The sequence below is a fragment of the Falco biarmicus genome, chromosome 4 (genome assembly GCF_023638135.1).
Source record: "Falco biarmicus isolate bFalBia1 chromosome 4, bFalBia1.pri, whole genome shotgun sequence".
Taxonomy (NCBI): domain Eukaryota; kingdom Metazoa; phylum Chordata; class Aves; order Falconiformes; family Falconidae; genus Falco; species Falco biarmicus.
In genome coordinates, this window is record NC_079291.1 from 88,369,596 (window position 1) to 88,391,093 (window position 21,498).

Below are 21,498 nucleotides of genomic sequence, written 5' to 3' on the forward strand. Positions count from 1 at the left end.
ACAGGGAGATCACTTACCAGTTACTGTCATGGGCAAAACACACTTGATTTGGGGAAAATTAATTTATTGCCAATTAAAGTAGAGTTGGATGGTAAGAAACAAAGAGAAAAGCTAAACCAACCCCCTGCCACCTTTTCCCCAGGCTCGACTTCATTCCCAGCTCTTCTACCTCTCCTCGTCCCGAGCGGCACAGAGGGATGGGGAATTGGAGGTAACAGCCAGTTCATAGCGATTCCTCTCTGCTGCTCCTTCTTCCTCACACTGGTCCCTGCTCCAGCATGGGTCCTCTACACAGACTGCAGTTCCTGTCAGGCAAACCTGCGCCAGCATGGGCTTTCCATGAGCTGCAATTCATTCTGGCAGTATCCGCCTGCGCTGACCTGGTTCTGTCCACAGGCAGCAGGAAGATTTGTGCTTGTACCATAGCCTCTTCCATGGGGTGCAGTGAAATCTGCTGCACTGTGGTCTCTTCCAAACCTTCCATGGGCCGCAGGAATCTCCACTCCAGGGAAATCTCCACCCTGGCAACTGGAACACCTCCTCCCCTTTCTTTCCTGAACTTGGTGTTTGCAGGGCTGTTTCTTGCTCCCTCCTTTTCTGCCTGTGAGGCATTTTTTTCGCCCTTTCTTAACTGTTCTCCCAAAGGTGACCCCAGAGTGGCTGAAGGGTGCAGCTGTGCCCTGCGGCTGGTCTGCCAGAGCCAACTAGAACTGGCTGAGTCGGGCATGGGGCAGCCCCTGGCCACTTCTGCAAGCCTGCCCCCTGCCAAAACCTTGCCCATGGACTCAAGACATGCAGGCAGATTGTATTTGCCAAAAGTCAACTGGATTTGAAGACTACTTTAAGAACCAGAGAAGAGATGGTTCTTCTGCTACCATTTGATACAGTGCTTGTGTGGGGCTTTACTTTGGGTCTCAAAGAGAATTCCTGCTTGGCCGGTTTTTTTTTAACTGAACTCCTGTTAAAGGAGAAATTTACTCAGACGTGGGTACCACTAGGTTTGCTTTAATCACAACTCAGAGCTGGGTCACCACCCCAGTGAGTGGCAGAGAACCAAGGGATACAGCACAGCTTATTTACACTTGTCAAATCATTAGTCAATGCCCAAGGTTTTTAGAAGTTTCCTTTGGTCCTGTCAGTTCTGTGAATCCATCACCTGACTCTGTCCCAGTTGATTCATCTGTTCGGTTCCAGTCTCTGCTTCAGTTCCAGGCTTCTCCTTGGATCGTGATCTTCTTTCTGCCTGGTTTAACTTACATACTCCTTCAAGCACACTTAGTCTCTGAACAAGCAATTCCTATTAATCTTTATTAATTTTTCTAAAGACATCTGCATTTCAGAAAGCACCTGTGTACACAAATTGATCATCTATTGTTTCTCTATTCTCCTACTATTTAACTGGACTGGAGTTTAAACCAGCCTTGGATTAGGGCTATACAAGGGCCAAGGCCTGGTTCCGCCACTTTAGCTGCTTCAGCGCTTTAAATTTCTTAATTCAAAATAAATTTTCTTTAACCCTCCCTTTACTTTGTTGCTTCCTTGCTCCTCTTGTGAAGAGCAGTGTACGTTTATTGTCTGATACATTATGTACATCTGTGGTTATGTGTCTTGTCTTATATCTTCCTCATATGTTATCAAGGTCATGAGGCTGACCTTGATAACGTTTGCTGAGTATTTCAAGAGACACATATTTTTAAGCCGTCATGGCAGTGCAGCTTGTAATGAACATCCTTGTCTTTTTGTTTTGAAATACTTCCAGAAAGAATGATGTTTTCTCTGATTACATGAATTCACTTGTTTTAAGCAAAACCAAAAAACTAGAATCACAACCCTTGATTTAGGTATAATAATTTGACTGCTTTATTTTTTTTAAGTAAGGGTGATGTAATTTTTAGTTGCTATTCAAACATATTGATGAGTAAAATCTTCACAGTAAATGTTGAACTGTTTCCTGATCAGGAAAATGCACTGCATCTGTGCATGTTTATTTAAGTAATTGCATGACTGAATATCCTTTTTTAGTACCTATTTTTAATTATTGTAGTTATTTTGGGAAATGACAAACAATGCATTTGTTTGACTGAATTAATTTTTACTTTGTTTCAAACTTGGTTTTCATAGAGAGTTAAGTACATTTGACTTTTAAAATCTGAACAAAAGCAAAAGTACATAGAGGAATGAAATTGAGCTATGTGCTGTGTATGATTTTCAAGGTATGTGGTCTCACTTGCTTAACTCTAATGTATGTATTAAAATAGCAATAAATTTTTTCATAATTCTTTACATTTCAGTCCGTTTCTCCACTTGCGTTAGTTGCTGGCTGTAAAAATGAGTAAGTCAAATAACTTGATCTGAAAAGTGTTTTTCTTTGTAGCTGAGGATGAGGCCACTGCTGTGTAAAGCTACAAATTCTCTTTTCAGGCACTTGGAAAACTACTTCCAGGTGTTCCATTTTAAAAAATATTGTTGCAGTAGGAGATAAAGCTTTCTTTTTTTAAAGGAAGATATTTGAATATATAATTTAATTTTCATTTTATATATTTTTCAGAAAAATACTTACAGAGAGCTGTGTGTACTGCTTTGGAATAAATCTTTTTTTTTGGTTTTGTTTTTTCCCTCTAACGTATACATAGGTCAGAGATTACTGGGAAGTTCAGCGCCTGTCAGTATTCCAGGTTCTCTTGTTCGTTCCTCATCTTTACATTCATCATCATCCCTTTCAACCTCTCCACTCAGTTCTCTTTCACAATCGCTGTCTCAGTCTTTTGTCTCATCCACCACGGCTTCCCACCACCAGCAGCCTCAGCCTTTGAAGACGGAACATAGTATGTTAGGCACCTCAGCCTGTTCTCACAGCTCTTTAGGTAAGTTCGTGTATTGTAACAGGGAACGAATTCTATGGTAGGTAAGAAATGTCCAGTTCAAGGCTTTGCATGTTTCTAATGACTTAATCTGGACAGCAAAGCCTAGCTGTTGTAATTGATGGCGCTACTGATAGTGGAGTGACATGTGGTATGTAGGAGAAAGTTTGAGTGAACTCCATTCCTAGTGAAGGGGAAAAAAAGAATTCCTGGAAGAGGAGATATTTACAGAGGCATTTGAAAGGAATAAAATACAACAGTTGGTATACAGGCAGCAGTAATGCATTTTAGCTGCGGCATTTTGCTAAAGGAAAATACAAAACAGAAAGAAGGGGAATTAAAATGAGGTATGAGCTTCTAGGAAAAAGGTTTTTTGTATATAAATGAATTCCCACTCCTCCTTTTGTGGACTGTAGTGTCTCATATTAAAAGCGGCAAGAAAAAAACCCGTACAGGAACTCTCCTGATTTGCTCTAAATACTGTAAACATTTTCCAGTGAAATAATGTTGTCTTGCAGATAAAAATATAATTTTTGCATATTTGGCACATCTGTTTTGTTCTGCATGTGAAACATTTTGCAGCAGAGTATGCAGAGTGATTATTTTTTCTGCCTTTGTTTTACAGGTTTAAATGGTGTTACAGGGAGCATTTGGGACTTTGTAACTGGGAATTTCTCTCCTAGTCCATCCCCAGTACTAAGCAGTGGCACTACCCCCTCAGTAAGTTCAAACACCAGTGGAAATGAATTAAGTCGAGTTAGACAGGAACTTGATGATGCCAAGAGAAAACTAAAACAATGGGAAGAATCTTGGCAACAAGTAAAACAGGTACACTAATTTATGGTAATTTTTTTTTTTTTTTTTAAACAAGCAAGCAGCTCCTACTGCTTTTCCTTTTTACAGATCTTCTTATCCTTGGACCCAGAGTTTTATTACAGTCTGTCAAAGGAATGTTTTTTCCATCCTCAAAATCAGCTAGCAACATAAAGGAAACTGAGCTTTTTAAAGGGCAGTTCATCTTCAGGAAGTTGATCTGCCTCTCTAGACAAGGACATATATACATATTCTGGGTAGGGCTGAACAGCAACATATCTTTGTGTTTAAATAACTGAAGATATATATTCCTTCCTGTACCTCTTTCAGATGATAAGCATGCAAAAAAAGTAGAGGATGTCCAGCAGCTGCGGTCGTATAGCGTACCCGGACAGTATCTACCCATCTCAGCAGTTAAGCTGAGGTTGTTCATAACTGCCAGCCTAGAGCATTTTCTGTAGGCCTTTCCTTCCCCTCATGTTGTTCTCTCTGTGATGAGGAGCAGTCAAGTAGCTGTACTAAATGTTGATAGGTTTTGATGTCTCTTGACATTAAATTACAAATTTAACATTTAAAATTTGCTCCATTTATAAAGCTCCAAAAAGGCTTTTTACAGACAAGTAACAGTCACATACCTAAAAATTACATTAAGTCAAAACAAGAAGAGATGTTCATTAGAAGGTAGGATAAGCAGGAGGAAGCATTAAATTGACAGTAAATGCATTGTTAGGTCTAAAATTAGAGATTACCTGCATCTTTGAAGGCTTTTGTATTTGGACGTCTGTTGTTAGTTTAAAAAAAAATGTTTTTTATATTCTGGAAATGTCTTTCTCCCAGGCATGTGATGCATGGCAGAAAGAGGCTCAAGAAGCAAAAGAACGTGCTAACATCGCTGATGCGGACAAACAACTTGCTCTTCAGAAGAAGGAGGAAGTGGAAAATAAATTAAAAAAGCTGAAGGTGCAATTAGCTGCTTGTCTGTCTACTACATTACCTTATATGAAAAACTATGGAGATCTAGAAAAGATACCCTTGCCAAAGCTTCGTTCCTTACAAAATCGGCTGCACTTAAATTTAGAAACAATAGACGAGGTGAGTTTCTTCTTCTGCATAACTATTTCTGATTAACTGAAACTGGCAACTCAGTAACATTTAATGATATATTTGTGCCACGTTTCATTTCAAAGAGCCAGACTGCTCTCAGTGTTAAGTCTTCCTTTTCTGGAATACAGGGATGGTTCAGGTTTCTCAACCTAATGGATTCTAAGTTTTTGATCAGCTATCAGAACAAACTACAAGTGATTCACGAGTATTCTTGGGGTGATGAAAAAAAAGACTTAAAGCCAGCTTTTACTCCCAATGTTTTAGACACTATCTAAATAAATAAAAAGTTGCCCTAAATAAATTACAGTAGTTACATGCTTTTCACTTGTTTAGAAGTTAGGTGGTGAAGTTCCCTGCTAGGAGTCCGTGTCAGAGAGGCCAGTACAGACTTGGAGCATAGAATCACTGACATGAGAAAGGACCTCTGGAGATCATCCAGTCCAACCCCCTGCTCAAAGCAGGGTCAACTCAAGCAGGTTGTTCAGGGCCTTGCCCAGTGGGGTTTTGAGTATCTCCAAGGTTGGAGAGTCTGCCACCTCTGTGGGCAGCCTTTTCCAGTGTTTGACCGTCCTCACAGTAAGAAAATTTTTTTCATGTGGGTGTGTGGAATTTTCTGTATTTTAATTTATGCCTGTTATATCTTCTTTCACTGGATACCACTGTCAAGAGTCTGTGCCTGTCTGTTTTACTTCCTCCCATCAGGTTACACTTACACTAGTAAGATGCCATCTCTTCTCAAGACTGAACAATTCCAGCCCTTTCAGCCTCTCCTCCTATGTCAGGTGCTTCAGTCCCTTAATCACCTTAGTGGCATATTGCTGTATTTCACCTTCTCTCAAATCCAGACTCAGTTTCTGCCAAATTTTAGGATGCTCTTCTGCTGCCAGATTGAGGGCATTTCTCAGGGCTTTCAAAGCTGGAAGTATCAGGTGCCACTCCTCTGAGCACATTGAGGAAGATAATAATGACCGTGCACTGCTCCAGGCACCATACTTCAAACCTTGCTGGGCACAACTTGGTTTGACATTGCTTTCTCCCCTGCAGTCGCAGAGGGCAGTGACATCACAATATGACACCAATTCTTGCTCTTTTTGTTTCAACGGTGACAGCACTGCTCAGACAAAAAAAAAAAAAAATTTCTTTCACAGTGGGGATGGTCTGCTGTATTCTTGTACCTGTTTGAGCTCAGCAGGGTCTTCTCTTGTCTTTTCACCTCCTGTCCAGTGCTATCTGTATCAGTATGAACTACAGCCTTGAAGAAAAAGTCTTTAGAAGAGTTTAAAACATAATGTAAGTCTTTGTCAATAAAGAAGGTGGATTGAGGACGAGGGTTGCTGGTTACCAGGCTTCTGTTATCAAGTATATTTACAGGATTCTGCATTGGATTATAAAACACTATTGTTTTTCTCCAAAGGGATTTTAAAGAGGAGCAAAAGAGTCTTGGGATCTCCTACCAAAAAAGTCATTACATTCTGGAATGGAAGTCATCTTGGCCAGGCTGCAGTGATCAGAACCATTACAATTCTTTCCAGTTTCTCAGATTTCCTTTACCACTGTGGCCTCTTCCTACCTAACTCTTCCTTCCAGGAGACAGTTCCTGTCTTAGGTAGTGCCACACATAGCATTCTGGGTTCTTTTAGTTTGAACCATGTCTTGCTCTTCAAAAAGTAACATGGCTTTTAGCAACTTTTCAGTTGTTCTTGTTCCTTAATAGGTTTGACATGGCCGATTTCATGGAGACATTTATTTGCAGTAGTAACATCCTCCCCCAAGTCTGTGTCAGTAGCTTTATTCAGTATTGCACATTTGGGATTCTTCCGTTTTGTTCTAATGCAAACATCTCCCATGGCATGAGAAAACCTAACAGTGTTTTGAAATGGCAAAATGAGGGAGTATGTGACAATGAAAAAGGCTTATTTCCTTGGTTTTGTTTTTGCTTGTTTGCATTGCTTGTCCCAATTATGTAGAAAGATTTCAGTCCAAAGGTTCAATCCTAGATATTTTCCTTTCTAAAAGCACTTATACTCCTCCAGATGCTACTTTAAAGGTTGCCTGTGCTCTGATCTTATGACCGTCATTCAGCTATCCATCATACAAAACCACTGTCCTTTGTGTTGTTAAATTAGAAGTTTATTTGGGACAGTTATGTGTAAAGCTGAATGCAGCTGTTTACTTTGGAATAATTTTTACTGAGTGCAGTAATCTTTTTTTTTTTACAGGTGATTTTTCAGCTTCAGTCAAAGAAGTGTATCATATGTCAGGAAGGTGACTGTAGCGTTATCCTGAATCCATGTCAACAGTATGTACTTTGTGATCACTGTGCAGCTGCACAAGAAGAATGTTCCTGCTGCAAGAAAAAAAATAATCTGTGGTAACATGCAGGCATAGTACTCATATCATGTTCATGAATTAAATAATTTTACGGTTTTGCATTTTGTATAAGAATTACATCGCTCATAATTAATCCATTTAATAGTGCTAGACTGATTTCCATTTTGATGTCAGAAACTTAGTTGCTTTAAGATAGAGAATAGGGCTTGCTCACATTTACATATCAACTGCAGTTATTTGATGAGGTTCTGTAGTCTTGAGGTTCTTTCGTTCCCCCTCCCAGTCCCATCACAGCCTTTTCCGACTTCCACTTAGATTCCTAGTGCACAAGCTACTTAGGTTCATTTGCACTGTAATCACTTTGTATAAATCTTACCATAATGCCTGAATGAAATGTTTATACCTGTTATTTTCATTAAAAGAAGATAGATGCGTAGGGGATACGTAGGTACAGTAACTACACATTTAACAGTACAAATGGTCCCTTTGCCATGTCTGGTGTGTGTAGAAACGCCAGAGCCAGTATTTTGGACTAGGTCTAACACTATGTTTACTTGGATGCTTGAAAAACTCTGATTAATGTAAAAGCACTTTGTAATTATTGTGTTTTGTTAGAAGATATGTTGTAAATTGCTTCAGGCTGCTTTCTAGGTCTTATGTTTATTTTTTAATATGCAATAATATAATGTGTTACATGTGTACTGTGAATTTAAAATATTTCACATGGTTTTACTGTTAAATCACAATATGATTAGATAGAAATGACAACTTATCTATAGGGTTTTTACAGTTTATGTTAACTACATACTGTAGTATTTATAAATGTACCAGTGGAGACAAAAACAGTGAGGCACATAAGCTTTCACATTCAAAGACATGTTTTCAATTTTGTGAAACAGATCAGTTTTAGTAAACAACCGTGCAATTTGCATAGTTCCCTCAGTTTGGGTGTTTGTAGTCTTAAAAGTTTTTGTACATCTCCTAACCTGTGTAGTACTTATCAGGAGCAGATATGAGATATATATTATTACCAAGTGCCTATGCCCAATATCCTATAAAATGGCAGAAGACATAAAAAAAAAACTTTGCAAATAATTTCTATTGCTTAATTTTGTATTGAACAATTTGACAATAACTAGAATACGTCTCTTGCTTTTATAAATATTTAAAAATACACATTTTCAGTAATGAAGTAATGCATATTTGAGAGGAACTACGGAATTATTTAAGTATGTAATGAGGCAGTGGCACTTTGACAGTGATTCTTTTAAAAGGTGGTAATATTCTTACTTCATTCTGGTAGTTGGGAACATGCAATTCAGGAGAAGTTAATTAATTACGGCATGCTAACACTGTGTATTTTTACTTTTCCTACATGGAATAATTGCCTGCATTACTCCTTTCTCTGTTGAATTCAGGTGTGACACTAGTACAAGTTAAGATTGAAATGACCTACTACTGTGTTACGTGATTTGTATCCATATTACTGTGTTCAGTATGGAAAGTGAGTTCAGACAGGCAGCAAAGAGTTAAACCTATTTAAAGTTCAGTCATGCTAAAACAAAAGCCAAGATATATACTAAAATCATTGTTGTCTAAACAGAGTTCTTAGAACTGTGTCAGCATTAAATAAAGGGCCCAAGCCAGTAGTAGTGAAATCACTATCATGGTTGGGTTTTAACATTCTTTGTACAAAGGCTTGAGTTCGCAAAAAATCATTACACATTTTCTGAGAGAACTAAATGTATAGACTTGTCACTGCTTTCCTAAGACATGTCAATCTGCAGGAACGCTGGAGACCTTTCGGGAAGGGAGAAGGAGGATAAAATATGAAATTTATTTCTACTTGTTTCTGTTCCAAAAATTTTGTCTGAAGATCACTTTAAAGAGCAAAGTTGGATTTAATAATGTGATTTTGTTGACTTTAACAGTTTGTCTAAAAGGTTTGTACTGAGAAGAGTATAAAGTTGGACTGTATTTGCATTTTCAAACACACTTTTCTGTCCTAAAATAAGATACTGCCATTTTAGAGGTGTAGCCAGCTTTGGACTTCTAAGAAAAGGAACTTCGAACACAAAGTTTGGCTGTAGGTGTTAATGTATTTCTTGCATATGTGCAGTCTATAACAAAGACTGATTTTTGAACCTTAACAGCATTTTGGACTAAAGCAAACTTAGTTATGTAAGGGGTTTGTTTTGTTTTTAAACAGTGAGCAAATCAAAGAATAATGTGAAATTATAGTTTGACATTATTTTACATGTTTTTCAAATAAGCAATCATTTTGGACACCAGTTTACTGTATTTATCTAGTGTTGGACAGCATTCTGTAACCATTTTGCTTACAAAAACATTTAGAAATATCTTAGTGAAAATTTTTACTTCGCTATGTTAGAGGAAACCAGCTTAGGCCACATTGTGCTGCCCACACGCAGCTATGTGACATTCATTACCCACAAGACATCGAAGTGTGTGTGTGCTGCCCTTCCAAAATTGTAGTTGCTCGTGTGTATTTTAGTGCATTTGCCTGTGTTCTAAGGCTAGATCTTGGTCCTTTTTTTCTTTTTTTCTTTTTTTTTTTTTGGTAGTAACAGGCAATTTTCCTAATCTTGCAAGTGCAACTAAAAAGGAATGTAAAGAGTGCTTGCAGTGTGAATCATCACATTCACGCTCATAGTTTATTCGTGCTGCATTTTTAGAGGCAGTGAACTAGTATGTTTAGTCTGTTGTATGTTTTGTATTTTACAACGGGTCTTGAAAATAATGGTGTCTGTCCTGTGGTAATATCAGTACTGAAAATGTTGCAGGTGTTGCCTGTAAATTTCTTTGGTGCTGAATTATGGACAGATTTAAAAACTATCAACAAACCATTTTGTGGAGGAGAGGAAAACATATACCAAAGAAACATACCTATTCATGAAATTCACAGACTGGGCAGCTTGCTATAATTGTAGACAAATCCTTTGGTAATCACTTGCACCATACATCATCATTAATACAGTTGTTCTTTGCAAAATTATTTTTGTGAAGAATTACAAGCAAAGTGTTCTGTATCTTATTAAAGCAAGTCAACTGCAAATATAAATAAATACGTACTTTTACACCAGTACTTTGCAATGGAGGACAATAAAATATATGCAGTTGACTAGAGACAGCTATTTGGAAGAAGTCAGAAGTGAGACCTGACCTTTGTAAGTATTCATCTTTGTACTATATACACCGTCGAGAAACTGGATACATTAAAATTACATTTTTGAAAGGTTACAGTACAGTAATTTGCTGAATTCACAAACTACATAAAAGTAAATGAAATAGATTTTCAAGATTCATTTTGGTATCTGACAAAGCTCTGTGTTAATTTATGTAAGAATATTAATTTTTAATGTGAATTCCATTATGTTGTCAATTATTTTAGCCTGGGGAATAATAGATTAAAGTTGTGATTTCTCAGGGTTTTTACAGTTAGGAGCTGTAATTTAACCAGAAGTATGCTAATTACAGATGGATCCGAAGCTGCATGTTATAGGCTTATTATTAGTCTTCTTTGAATAGCAGATGATTAAAGACATACTTGTTTTGTTCTATATTGCCATTCTGAGTATCCTAGTATTAAATAGAAGTAGTAATATTACTGTCACACTATGCTTGTGTAACTGTGGTCATCATCAGACCCTATATAAATTGGGAATTTTTACTCAATATTAATTTATGGAAGCTGTTAACGTTTTGATTGTACAGACAGAAATGATTTTGTGAATGAAATTGTTCTTAATACAAAACATATTATTTATAATGCATACTCATTTACTTGTAGTGAACTGTTTAAAATTGTTAACACTTGTTAAAACTTTTCTACACTATAGCATTTATGCAATGGTTTACAGAATTCATGGAATTATTTTTATTACCAACATGGAAATAAAATTTTGAACTTTATTTCTGAGCCATACTGTGTTTAGAGACTAAAAAATGGCCAGGTATGCTTTCCTCTGCAATCTAATTATGGCATTCCTAACCTTTTCAGGCTTTCAGCCACTGGGATTGGCATTTACTGTCTGAAGGGAGAGAGGGGGCTAACTGGGATATAAAGAAACTGATTCGGGCTACAAGACAGAGGCTGTCAAAGTAATTAAAACGTAATCACTTTTCCGTTCCGTTCTTCTCTGTACCGCACGTCCTAGGAGCGCACACGATGTCTCCCGGGCTGGAGCGGCAGATGCTGAGCGGGAGCGCTTCGGCCCCGCCCACGCCCCGGCTCGGCCCCGCCTCTTCCGGCGGCCCGTGCCCGCAGCCCCGCGGGGAGCGGCGGCGTTGGTAGGCGGGGGCAGCTGAGGCGTGCCCGATGCGGGGCGGGACCGTTGCGCCTCCCCGGCCCCGAACTTCGCCCGTCCTAAGGTGCGAAGAGCCTGGCAGCACACAGTGCTGCGGGTGGATTCACCGGGGTGTTCTGGAGCCGCTTCTCCGGCCATCCGGATCCGGCCTGGTAAAGCCCAGGGCTTTTTCAGGCTTTTTTTTCCAGACCGCGCACCCCCGGCAAGGCAATGAAAGTGGGTTACCAGATGGTCTCAGCTTACGAGTGGCTTTACGTGAGAAACTGATTTAAAGAACGTCAACATTTCTTAGTGACTAAGTAGCCTTTATTGGCAGCGCTGGGTGCATGGGGGATCGCTCCACCAAAGTCATGCACACCGAGGGAACCCCTCAGCCCCCTCCTTATACAAGTCATTCATGTCTATTCGTCAACTTTCCGGGAACTCATTAACATATCTCGCACCTGGACAATTGCCACATTCCCATTCAAAGACCCAGCACATCTTCAAGTTAACAACATTAACATCTCTCCTGCCTGGACAATTAGCACATTCCATTCAAGAACCTAGTATATCTTAAAGTTAACAACATTAACATATCTCGTGCCTGGACAACGTCCTTGAGTTGTGTCTGCACAGACTCTATTCCTTAGTGGTCATGTTTAAAGTCTCCATCTTCACCACGCTGCATGTACAACAGGCATCTAAGACAAAATGTCCCTTTTTAAAGATAACCAACCCAAGGACTTAGCAGTCTGTGCATCCGTCGTGTTGCAATAAGGGGCCCTGGACATCTCCCGACCCTAACTAAACATAGGCGCGTCATCCTTTAGATAAGCGCTACAGCATTCACCGTTCAAAAACGGTGAGGAGGGTGCCGGCAGGGCGGGCCTTGCCTGGGGGTTGGCCCCAGGGGGCTGTGGCGACTGCCGGGACACACGCGCCTTCTGACGGCCGGCGCTCGGTAACGGATCGTGATCCGCCCCGTCGCAGCCGCCGTTCTTGGCGCAGCGGTGCCTGGGCTGCCCGCCTCGCCCACGCCACCGGGGCACCCACGGCTCCGCTCCCGGTCCGGGCGGCCCCGGGGCCTGCGGGGGAGCCTGCGCTAGCCGGCCGCGCTCTGCGCCTGGGCCCCCGCCCCGCGAGCCTCGGGCCGCGCCTGGTGCCCCCCGCCAGCAGCCTCTTCCCTGCGGGGCTGCCCGGGGCTCTCCTCCGCTCCAGACGGGGGCCCGGCAGACCACCGCTCCCGCAGCCAGCCGGCTGTCCCCGCCGGGCCGGGCGCACGGCTGCGGGCGGGCTGCGGCTGGCAGCGAGGGCCGGGCCGGGCGGCGGCCTCCGGGGAGCGGCAGTCCCGGGTCAGGGCGGTGGCTGCGGGCCCGGCTGGCGCTGGGGCGGAGCGGCGGGAGCGGTTTTGTTGCCGGCTTCGCGTGGCGGCCGCTGCGGAACGGGCCGGTGCTGCAGGCGGGGGTGCCCGTGCCATCGCTGCCGCCCGCCGGTAACGGCGCTGCGGGGCCGCCGCGGCCACTGGTGAGGAGCTGCCGCTGCCGGTCCCAGCTCGGCCGCCTGGGACGGGGAGGGCCGGCGCCGCCCGGTGCGGGCAGGGGCTGCGCTGGGCAGGCCAGTCCCAAGGCCATTGGTGGCTGCCCCCCAGCACCTCCCTGTCGGCTTTTAACGGTTTTTTGAGGAAGTTTTAACGGTTCTCGTGACCAAGCTCAGCTGTGAGTTTTAAGTATATGTGTATATGTCCCATTTCTGCAATCTCTTGGGTTGCTGAAATTGCTGTATCCTTTTACATGCCGATATGCGTGACAGAACTGTGCAGGTTTCTTCCAGTTTATTACTAGTCTGTTCCCTGCTTTGTGTACATTGTGCATTGTTCAGGAATCTTAGCACAGAAAATATTTGAGATGTGAAGATCTCCAGATCATTAACATGCTTGAAAGGCAGAAATATTTACTGGACTATTAAGTCATGTTGTTTTTAATGTAGCAAAAGTTGTTCGTCTGTTGGCTGGCCCTGTCTGTGGCACTAGCTAAACTACACGGTGCAGGAAGGATTGTTTAGTGCTTTGGGGTTGTGTGGTTCAAATGTAATGTATTGTCCAATTTGTCTTGTGTGTCTTGCATGTCTTCCACGTATTCAACTTGTTGCAGAGCTGAAAGCAAAGAGGATGCCATCGGTAATACAGAAGACACTGCTGTGAGCACAGAATGCATCTCTGAACAACTCCACAGATAGACTGTGCTGCCTCTGAACTGAACACTCCCCCTCAAATAGTTTACTTAAAGAGCAAGAGAAATAAATGATAGCATGTCTTTTGTTTCTCCTGGTTGCTGAGGACTGTTGCCTCCTGTTGAGACTCCTTCTCCTTTGTGACCTGCAGCTCCTTTTGTACATAGGCAACTCTGTTACGGCTGTACTTTGTTCTCCACTCATGTAATAAAGGTGAAGTCTGGAGAGCTGTACACGCTGCCTCCTGAACTAGTTGGACGTAGTGTTGGACACAGGTGAACAAACACAGCCTGCCTTTTAAAAACAAAAGCAAAACCTTTGGGATGCTTCCAGGTACAAATCACACACTCGGTCATTGCTTTGTTGCCACTAAGGGAGTCACTTTTAAGTTCCTGAACAGTGGTAGATTGTCTTTTATTCATTTAAACAGTTATGTTTATTTGATCCCCACTTGAAGCTCAGGAAGAAAACAAATCACGGTTTGGAAATTGTTTAGAAGAAAACTCATGTTCTTGTACTGCAGACTTTTGAAGATATTATACTGTGGTCCTTTGCAGGTCTCTTGCTGTAGTGTGCAAAAATGTATTTTCTTACACTCATCCTATAGCCAAATGTCATTTTGATTCAAGTATATGTATGCTAAGACAAGTGTTTCAGTAAACTGGCTGGTATGAGCTCAGTTTCACCAGCATGAGTTGACAAGACTGTCCGATGCAGGCCTCAGTTAACTCATAATTGCTTGGATGATTGCATTGTTTCCTAATTTTTCACCATGTTTTTATGTATATATATTTTTTTATATATATATATATATATGTATTTGTTCATTCCAGTTGTGTTTTTTCCCTTCTTTTGGGGGTTTTGGAAACGTGGGCACAGAATGAGAGTCTTTGCAGGGACTCAGGAAATAATACTGTTTAACAGTAAAGCTTAAAGTGTTTGCTGTACGGAAGGTTTCTCTGTACCCACCGCATCAGTTGCTTATTTAGCAGTGCCTGATGTTTATAAGAGTGCCCTGTGGAAGTCTGCATATTCATTAATGAGCTAACAGTAGGTTGGCTCTGTGTAGAAAGGAGGAGAACTATGAAGAACACCCACCCATCCCTGGTTTGTTTGGGTTTTTTTTCCTTAAACATAGTGTTTCCAGGGCCTTTGCTTTCTCTTGCCACATTGGCAAAGCTTCCCAAGCTCTATTCCCCCATAGTCACGAAAAGTCTTCAGTAATTGCTGGGATGGTGAGTTTTGGGCTTCTAGCCCTCCATTCCTTCAGTCGTGAATTCCACTCAGTTAAAGACTCACGAGAATTGCTTAAAGCTTGCATTTGGCGGTCATGCCTCAAACAGTGAATTTGTGGAAATCCATTTATTTATTTATACTAATCAAGAAACAACTGTAATACTGCATCAAAATGAAACTTAGTGGCTGCTGAATCACTGAGTAATAGCATAGAATCGCTGCTTAAGCCTTTACCACAATCATTGCAATGTTTGTTTGTAGGCTGCTTGGTTCTTTTGTAAAGTTGTGTGGCTGCGTGTGGTGCATTATTCCCAAGGTGCTCCTTACTGCTCTGATGCTCTGCAAGTTCGTGGTGCTGGGTAAAGCGGAAGGCTCTGTGGCTGGGGAAGAGTGGCATGGACATGTTACTGCTCTCTCTGCACCAGAATTTCGACAGCTGGGTTTGGCTGCTAAATTGATGGAACTACTGGAAGAAATTTCAGAAAAGTGAGTACCATGCTTATCTTTAATCTTCTAAAAGTAATCTTTCTACAGACACCTGTCCATGGCTTAGGTATTTGAGCTGCATGAAACAGACCCAGAATTTTGCTTTAAGTGGTGGTATGATTCGCTGAAAATTCCCTGCAATTAAAGAACAAGACTAAAAATGCTGTGTGGCAGTGTAAGATCTCAGGGTTTCTATGAAAGCTAACGTGCCAGAATGAGTTTCTCTGTCATGCTTCGCTGCTTGTATCTGCTGAAAATTTGATTTAGTGTCAAATGAACCCACAGAGAAATGTCCTGAACTCATGGTGGTAGGGCAACCCCATTGTAATTGGTAGAATTGGAAAACAGTACATTTTGAAGAATTTGCCTTGTGAGGAGAAGGGCTGCCTTGTGCTAGGCAACTGAACTTTGTGACCCATTCCACCACTGCCCCTGCCACACACGTTGAAGGAGCTAGTCCCTAAGCCAGTGCAATCGAAAATGTGGATTTTATTTTTTTTTTTAATAAAAATTTTCTTACATATGTGAGACCTGTGTGAGTGCTTAGCTTGCCCTGTTCTTTCTGTTCATAATTCTGAACCCACGGGCTGGTATAAAAGAATGGTTATGTGACAAAAATAAAATAAAATCTGAGCTTATACTGGATTTGTCCCTTGGGAAAGGAGTGCATCTGTTACTGCAGTGTGAAAGGTGTTTGATTAGCATATGACATCATCAGACCTGCTCTTGGTCTGATTACAAGTTATGGGCTATTTAGCAATACATTCACCTGCTATTCCTTACTGTGGGGGTTTTTTGGGTTTATGTTTCCAAAGAAAGGGTGGATTTTTTTGTCGATCTCTTCGCAAGAGTATCAAGTCAGGCTGCAGTAAATACGTATAAGCAGCTCGGCTACCATGTGTACCGGACAGTATTGGAGTACTCCTCTGCTAGCAGTGGACAGCAGATGCTTACGGTAAGTGGTTCTGCCTTAAATTAAATGGAAAGGTTCTTGTGTTGAGGGTTCCTGGGCCTGTTTGTATTGGGGTTTTTGTTGTTTGTTTTTTTTTTTAATATGGAACAAGTTCAGATAGTTGTTGATGAATGGGATTCTGTATAATGCTTTAGATAGCTTTTCCTACTGAAGAGTACATCAGTTATGAAACTTGATTGCAGGAATCGGAATGAAATTGCGTCAGGGGAAGTTCAGGCTGGACATTAGGAAAATCTTATCCACTGAAAGGGCATTCAGTCAGGGCACCAAACCTGTCAAGAGCTCAGGGAGCATCTGGATGATGCTTTTAGTCATATAGTTTAGTTTTAGGTAGTCCCACAAGGAGCAGGGAGTTGGACTGGATGATCCTTATGGGTCATTTGCAACTCAAGATATTCTAGGATTCTAGGAAATCTTCTTGAAAAATAATCTTAATGTAATAGAGAATTCACTTAATATGGCTTTGTGCAATGACTGTCTTTTATAATAGCATTATTTTCTTTTGCCATAGATATGAGGAAAGCTCTTTCCAGAAATACAGAGAAGAAATCAATTATACCTCTGCCTCATCCTGTGAGACCAGAAGACACTGAGTAACTGTAAACTGTGATTGATTGCAGACAACTTAGAGTGTCAGTTTCCTTCTCCCCAAAGCCCCCAAGAACTTACAGATGAGGAATATTAGGCTCAATGTTTTTCCCCATGAAATACCAAAAAGCAATACTGAGAAGCTTACTAACGCTGCTTCTGTTGGTATTTGCTGCATGTTTGTGCTCTTACCTATTCAGGGAGGTACAGTTCTGAGCTTAATACTTGATACTGCTACTAGGAGACGCTTTCAAGTGATCTGAGTGCAGCTCTGGCGACCCAAAGCTGGACAGGGTTGGCAAATGCTGATGTAGAGTTTTGGTGGTAAACTTGACCAGCCTGTCTTAACGAGCAGGCATGTTCTTTGTTCACAAGCACCGTTTAGTCCCATGTAGGCTTCCTGAAAGTTTGAAGGGCCGTGGTCACATCTTTCCTTGGTCACAATGAACAGTTGCCTGTGCAGAGTTGCTTTTTAAGGAGCATGCTGTGTTTATATTTTCTCTGTTTGGCTTTGCATTTGGGAAATAATGTAACAGTTTCAGCTCAACTGAAGGAGCGCGATACCTGATGTGGCAGAGAAGGAGGTGCGTTTTACTAATTCTCTGGTGTGCATCAGTTTGACCCCAAAATGACATTGTGTCAAAGCTGTAGATGTTGACTTGGGGTATGAATGACTCCAGGTGTGCTTTAGGAGAGCTCTGTTGGTGTAGATGTGCTGAGCAATTGCTCTTCTATGTGTGCAGCTGTTCTGGTTTGGCTTCCAGGTGTGAGCATGCAAAAGAAAACTTGCAAGTGTGGTCAGCCTTGCTGTAAAATCAGAACAGTTTCTGCTGCTGCCTGGATATCTGAGAGCCTCCTGAACGTTTCAGGCAGGCCAAGCGTTGTGCCCTGATGTTTCTGAAAGTCCACAGCTCTTCAGTTCTCTAGGAGGGTGATTCCAAAATGGCACAGAGTAACTGCTTGGAGACAAATTTTGCCTTTAAGCAGCAAAGGTATTTATTTCATGCAACATTGGGGAGCCAGCCAGTTCGCACCAGACAAACTAGCCCCAAAGTTTTCAGTGAAAAGTCAGGTAATTTATACAGTTTTCATGAGAGGTTACAACATCTTTACATACACATTCATTTAATTTCAACATCTAATCATCATATTCATAATAGGTGGGGTTTAGGCGGAGCTTGAGGCGGAGTCTTCTAGACTCATCTTTTGGGGAGACTTTTGGGTGGTCGTTCCGTTCTTGGGCTGGAGCTTGCAAAACCTCCTGACTCACGGCCTTCTCATCTCGTTCAAATGCCCACCTTATCTTTATGACTGCTAGATTGCTCAGAGTACATTTCTCCTGTCTCTTACTTCAGTATTGTCAGCGGAACAGAACAGGCCGTGCTGTCTCTGTTATATCTCAACATAAACAGAGCATCCCCCAGAGCATGGTACCAAACTCATCCCAACTAATCTTTCAAGACCTTGCTCTGTTTCATTCCCCCCTTTCTTAGGACTTAGGAATCTTTCGTCAGGTTCTGAAGACAAAGGGTTTTGGTAGACATGCATCATTGATCACATTACTTGTGTTCTTCTGGCTGTGATACTTAGTTCATACCACAGACAGACATTTAAGAGAGATAACAGGATCATTCCTTCCAACATGTCTAACATGGGATGTATTAAATAGTGGAATACTTGTGTTGCTTTGGGGGAATGTCCTGCGAAGTTGTCCCACCAGTGATGTTCTCCAACTTGTTCTGCATCGGTTAAAGATGGATTTTATATTTTCAGGGTCACGTTTCTCTTGTCAAAGCACATGTTGGGCCGTTCTGTTTATTTCTTGGACCAGTCTTTCTATGTCGGGGTGTCTGAGCATTGCTTTGAAGAGGCTAATGTTCATGCCTATTTGTAATTTAGGTATATCATGATACAGGGTATAATCAGTTCCAATTAACTGTCTGGTAGTTGCAGGAACAACATAATCAAAGTCACAGCCTACAATTCTAGTAAAATTACTTACACAAAAATCAGTACCATTTGACATTTTGTGACAATTATCAATAGTATTGTTATCACAAGAAGTTCTAACACATGCAGATCCATTTCCTCCATAAAATACTTGTGACTGGGCTTTAATACGTGGAAACACTTCAAAAGTACACATAGCCTTTTTGATATCTAAACGCAGATCTTCATTCTCTATTACTGCATTTTCACAGGTGTATCCCAGTTGTTCCCTGGGGATACATACTTCAATGTTCGACTGCCGCTTGCCTTTGGTCTGACCATAACTTGCCCAAACATTATGGCCTAGGGGTCTGACAGTGACTTTCTGGTGTATGGCTCCTAGTGTCAAAGCAGGAAAGATTGCCTGTTCTTTTGCTGCACTAATTGCCAGCACATACGCTTCAGTTTGCTCCTGTTGTGGGTTGTAGGTGAAGTTTACTAGTTGTCACCAAGCCTGGTGACATTTTTCAAACTGAGTGGTAAGGCTGGTTTTGCCTATTGTTTCCCTTATTTCTTGAGACAGTATTCCTGATGTTCCCTCCCTTAATATTCCTGTGGCTATGGATTGTACCCACTGCTAAGTATTGGACAGCAAGTGCAGCCTTCTTGCTCATGCCCCCAGTCTGATGAGATTACTGCTGGAACCTCGTATTTTGGTACTGTTTCTTATAATAGTGCCTTGGTTACTTCTTTGGCTTTATTGGTTCAGCAAGGGTGTGTTTCTGGCCACCCTGAAAAGGCATCCATCGTGACCAGCAGGTATCGAAACCCCCCTTTTCTTGGGAGTTCTGAGAAATCGGTTTGTAACTGTTGCCCTGCATAATTTCCTTCTCTAACTGTCCCGGTTTGATTCATGTTCTCCCTACAGTTTTGTCAGTCTAAATATTTATACTATGAGTCAGTGCCCCAATGGGTCTTATGATGTTCTTCCTTCCTGGGTGACCCTCTTACAACAGCGGGGGCCATTCCTCACGTCAGGGTCTGGCATGGCACGTGTTCCCACTGCTCGGCACCCACTGCGTTGCAGCCAACAGCAGAGTTCAAGATTCTTTGTGGTGGCAAACACAGAGGCCAACCCAGTCTTGCCCTTGACTACGGTAGGAGGCACCTGACCAACCTTATTCCTTGTACTTCGTTGTCAATGCAGAGTTTCATCTGTGCATCCCATAGCAAGTCACTGTCATGGCAAAACACACAGATTTACATTAGTAGATCTACTACAGAGTTGTGTTTTATTTCAGTTTTCATGCCAATATTCCCCCCACAGCCCTGCTGACCAAGGGATATTGTTTTACCCGAACTGGGCAGCCCCCCCTCTTCATTTCTGGTGTAACAAGTAAAGCATTTTTCGCCTTACCTGGAATTTACTCCTCGATATACCTGGTTAAAGATTTCTTTTACTTCAGGGAGCTCATTTTTTCCACTTTTCTGTTGAATTAAAGAGAATCTCAAGATTTCAATTATTTGATCATCTTCAACTTCCATTTCTCCTTCTTTAAACATCTGGATGCTCTAATAAATCTCATCCCAACAAAGGTTTTGGTGAATTTGGCATTCCTATTTGTTTTCTTAATTTGTACTTTAAAGGTTTCAGAATGCTTTTTCCTGGTGGCCAAGTAGCTCCCACAACTGTAACAAATCCTTTCCTCACTGAAGTTTAACACCAAATAAGTTGCTTCTGTGTCCACTAAAAATTCCACCTCATTTTTCTCTAGTCCCCAGCTTTAATTTAACCAGTGGATCTGCTAGGGTGGATTCTCCAGGCCCCTCAGTCTGGGTCTGATCCAGTCACCGGAACCCCCTGATGGTTCTTCAGCTTTGGGCAATCTGGCTGCCAGTGCCCATTTCCCTACAATGTGCCCACTGATCCGGGCCCGCAGGGCAGGATTCGCTCTTTCATCTCTGCCAGACATCCCTCCTCTGCCTCGTCTTCTCACCTTAGTCCCTCTGCCAGTTTTCACTTTTCCCGAAGCAGCCGCTGTAGCTGTGACTACAGCATGACCCAGCTTTTCTTCTCTGACCTGCTGTGCACATGCCACGCTGCTTCTGCCAGCTTCTCTACATGGCGATTACCCAGTAACAATCAACTCAACCCTTTTTCTACTCCTGTTGGGTCATCCTGATAGTCTTTCACAACCGACTTCCAAGCATCTAAACCGCCCATCAAAGATTCACCTTTACTCGCCCGCCCCCCGCCCCCACTGCCTGCCCTGAAGGGGCCAGTTCCCGGTCCTGTGCTGCAAGTGCTGCGGCCCTCGCGGTGACATTGTCAGGTCCTTCAGCTCTGGTGTCAGCAGCAGCAACCCCCGCCTCCTCGCACTGGAAGGATTCGGGGCAGGAGAGCTCTCCCTGCTCTGCAGCAGGTGCAAGTGCCTGCCTCTGCAACAGCACCTCTGCTTTAACCCTTTCGTACCCTGAATGCAAATCTGCTCCTTGTTGCTTTAAGTCTGTGTCCTTATGACGTACGGAATTAGACTCTGTAACTCGAAAGTTATAAAGTAGGTATGTTTATTGCGCGCAGATGCACGGGGGATCGCTCCTCCACAAGTGTGCATGCCTGAAGTGACGAACTATCTCA

General features: G+C 42.1%; 2 protein-coding genes across 11 annotated transcripts in view; both read left to right on the top strand.

Moving 5' to 3' along the window:
• UNKL (unk like zinc finger) overlaps positions 1–11,042 on the top strand; it is a 60,302-nt gene extending 49,260 nt beyond the window's left edge. For 9 of the 10 annotated variants that reach the window (XM_056337124.1, XM_056337129.1, XM_056337125.1 and 6 more), the window contains 4 exons: positions 2,634–2,864; positions 3,487–3,689; positions 4,512–4,766; positions 6,998–11,042. In XM_056337124.1, coding sequence (XP_056193099.1) covers positions 2,634–2,864; positions 3,487–3,689; positions 4,512–4,766; positions 6,998–7,153 — 845 coding nt within the window. In that variant the 3' untranslated portion in view covers positions 7,154–11,042. The remainder of the gene's footprint in view (positions 1–2,633; positions 2,865–3,486; positions 3,690–4,511; positions 4,767–6,997) is intronic. The other variant, XM_056337126.1, reaches the window with a different exon arrangement.
• A 3,722-nt stretch (positions 11,043–14,764) lies between these two features.
• On the top strand, positions 14,765–17,118 carry LOC130148133 (N-alpha-acetyltransferase 20-like). The gene is given in 4 exon segments (XM_056336347.1): positions 14,765–15,370; positions 16,186–16,195; positions 16,197–16,332; positions 16,855–17,118. Coding segments are annotated over 4 exon segments (471 nt in total). The 5' UTR covers positions 14,765–15,131; the 3' UTR covers positions 16,941–17,118.
• Positions 17,119–21,498: the final 4,380 nt, after the last annotated feature.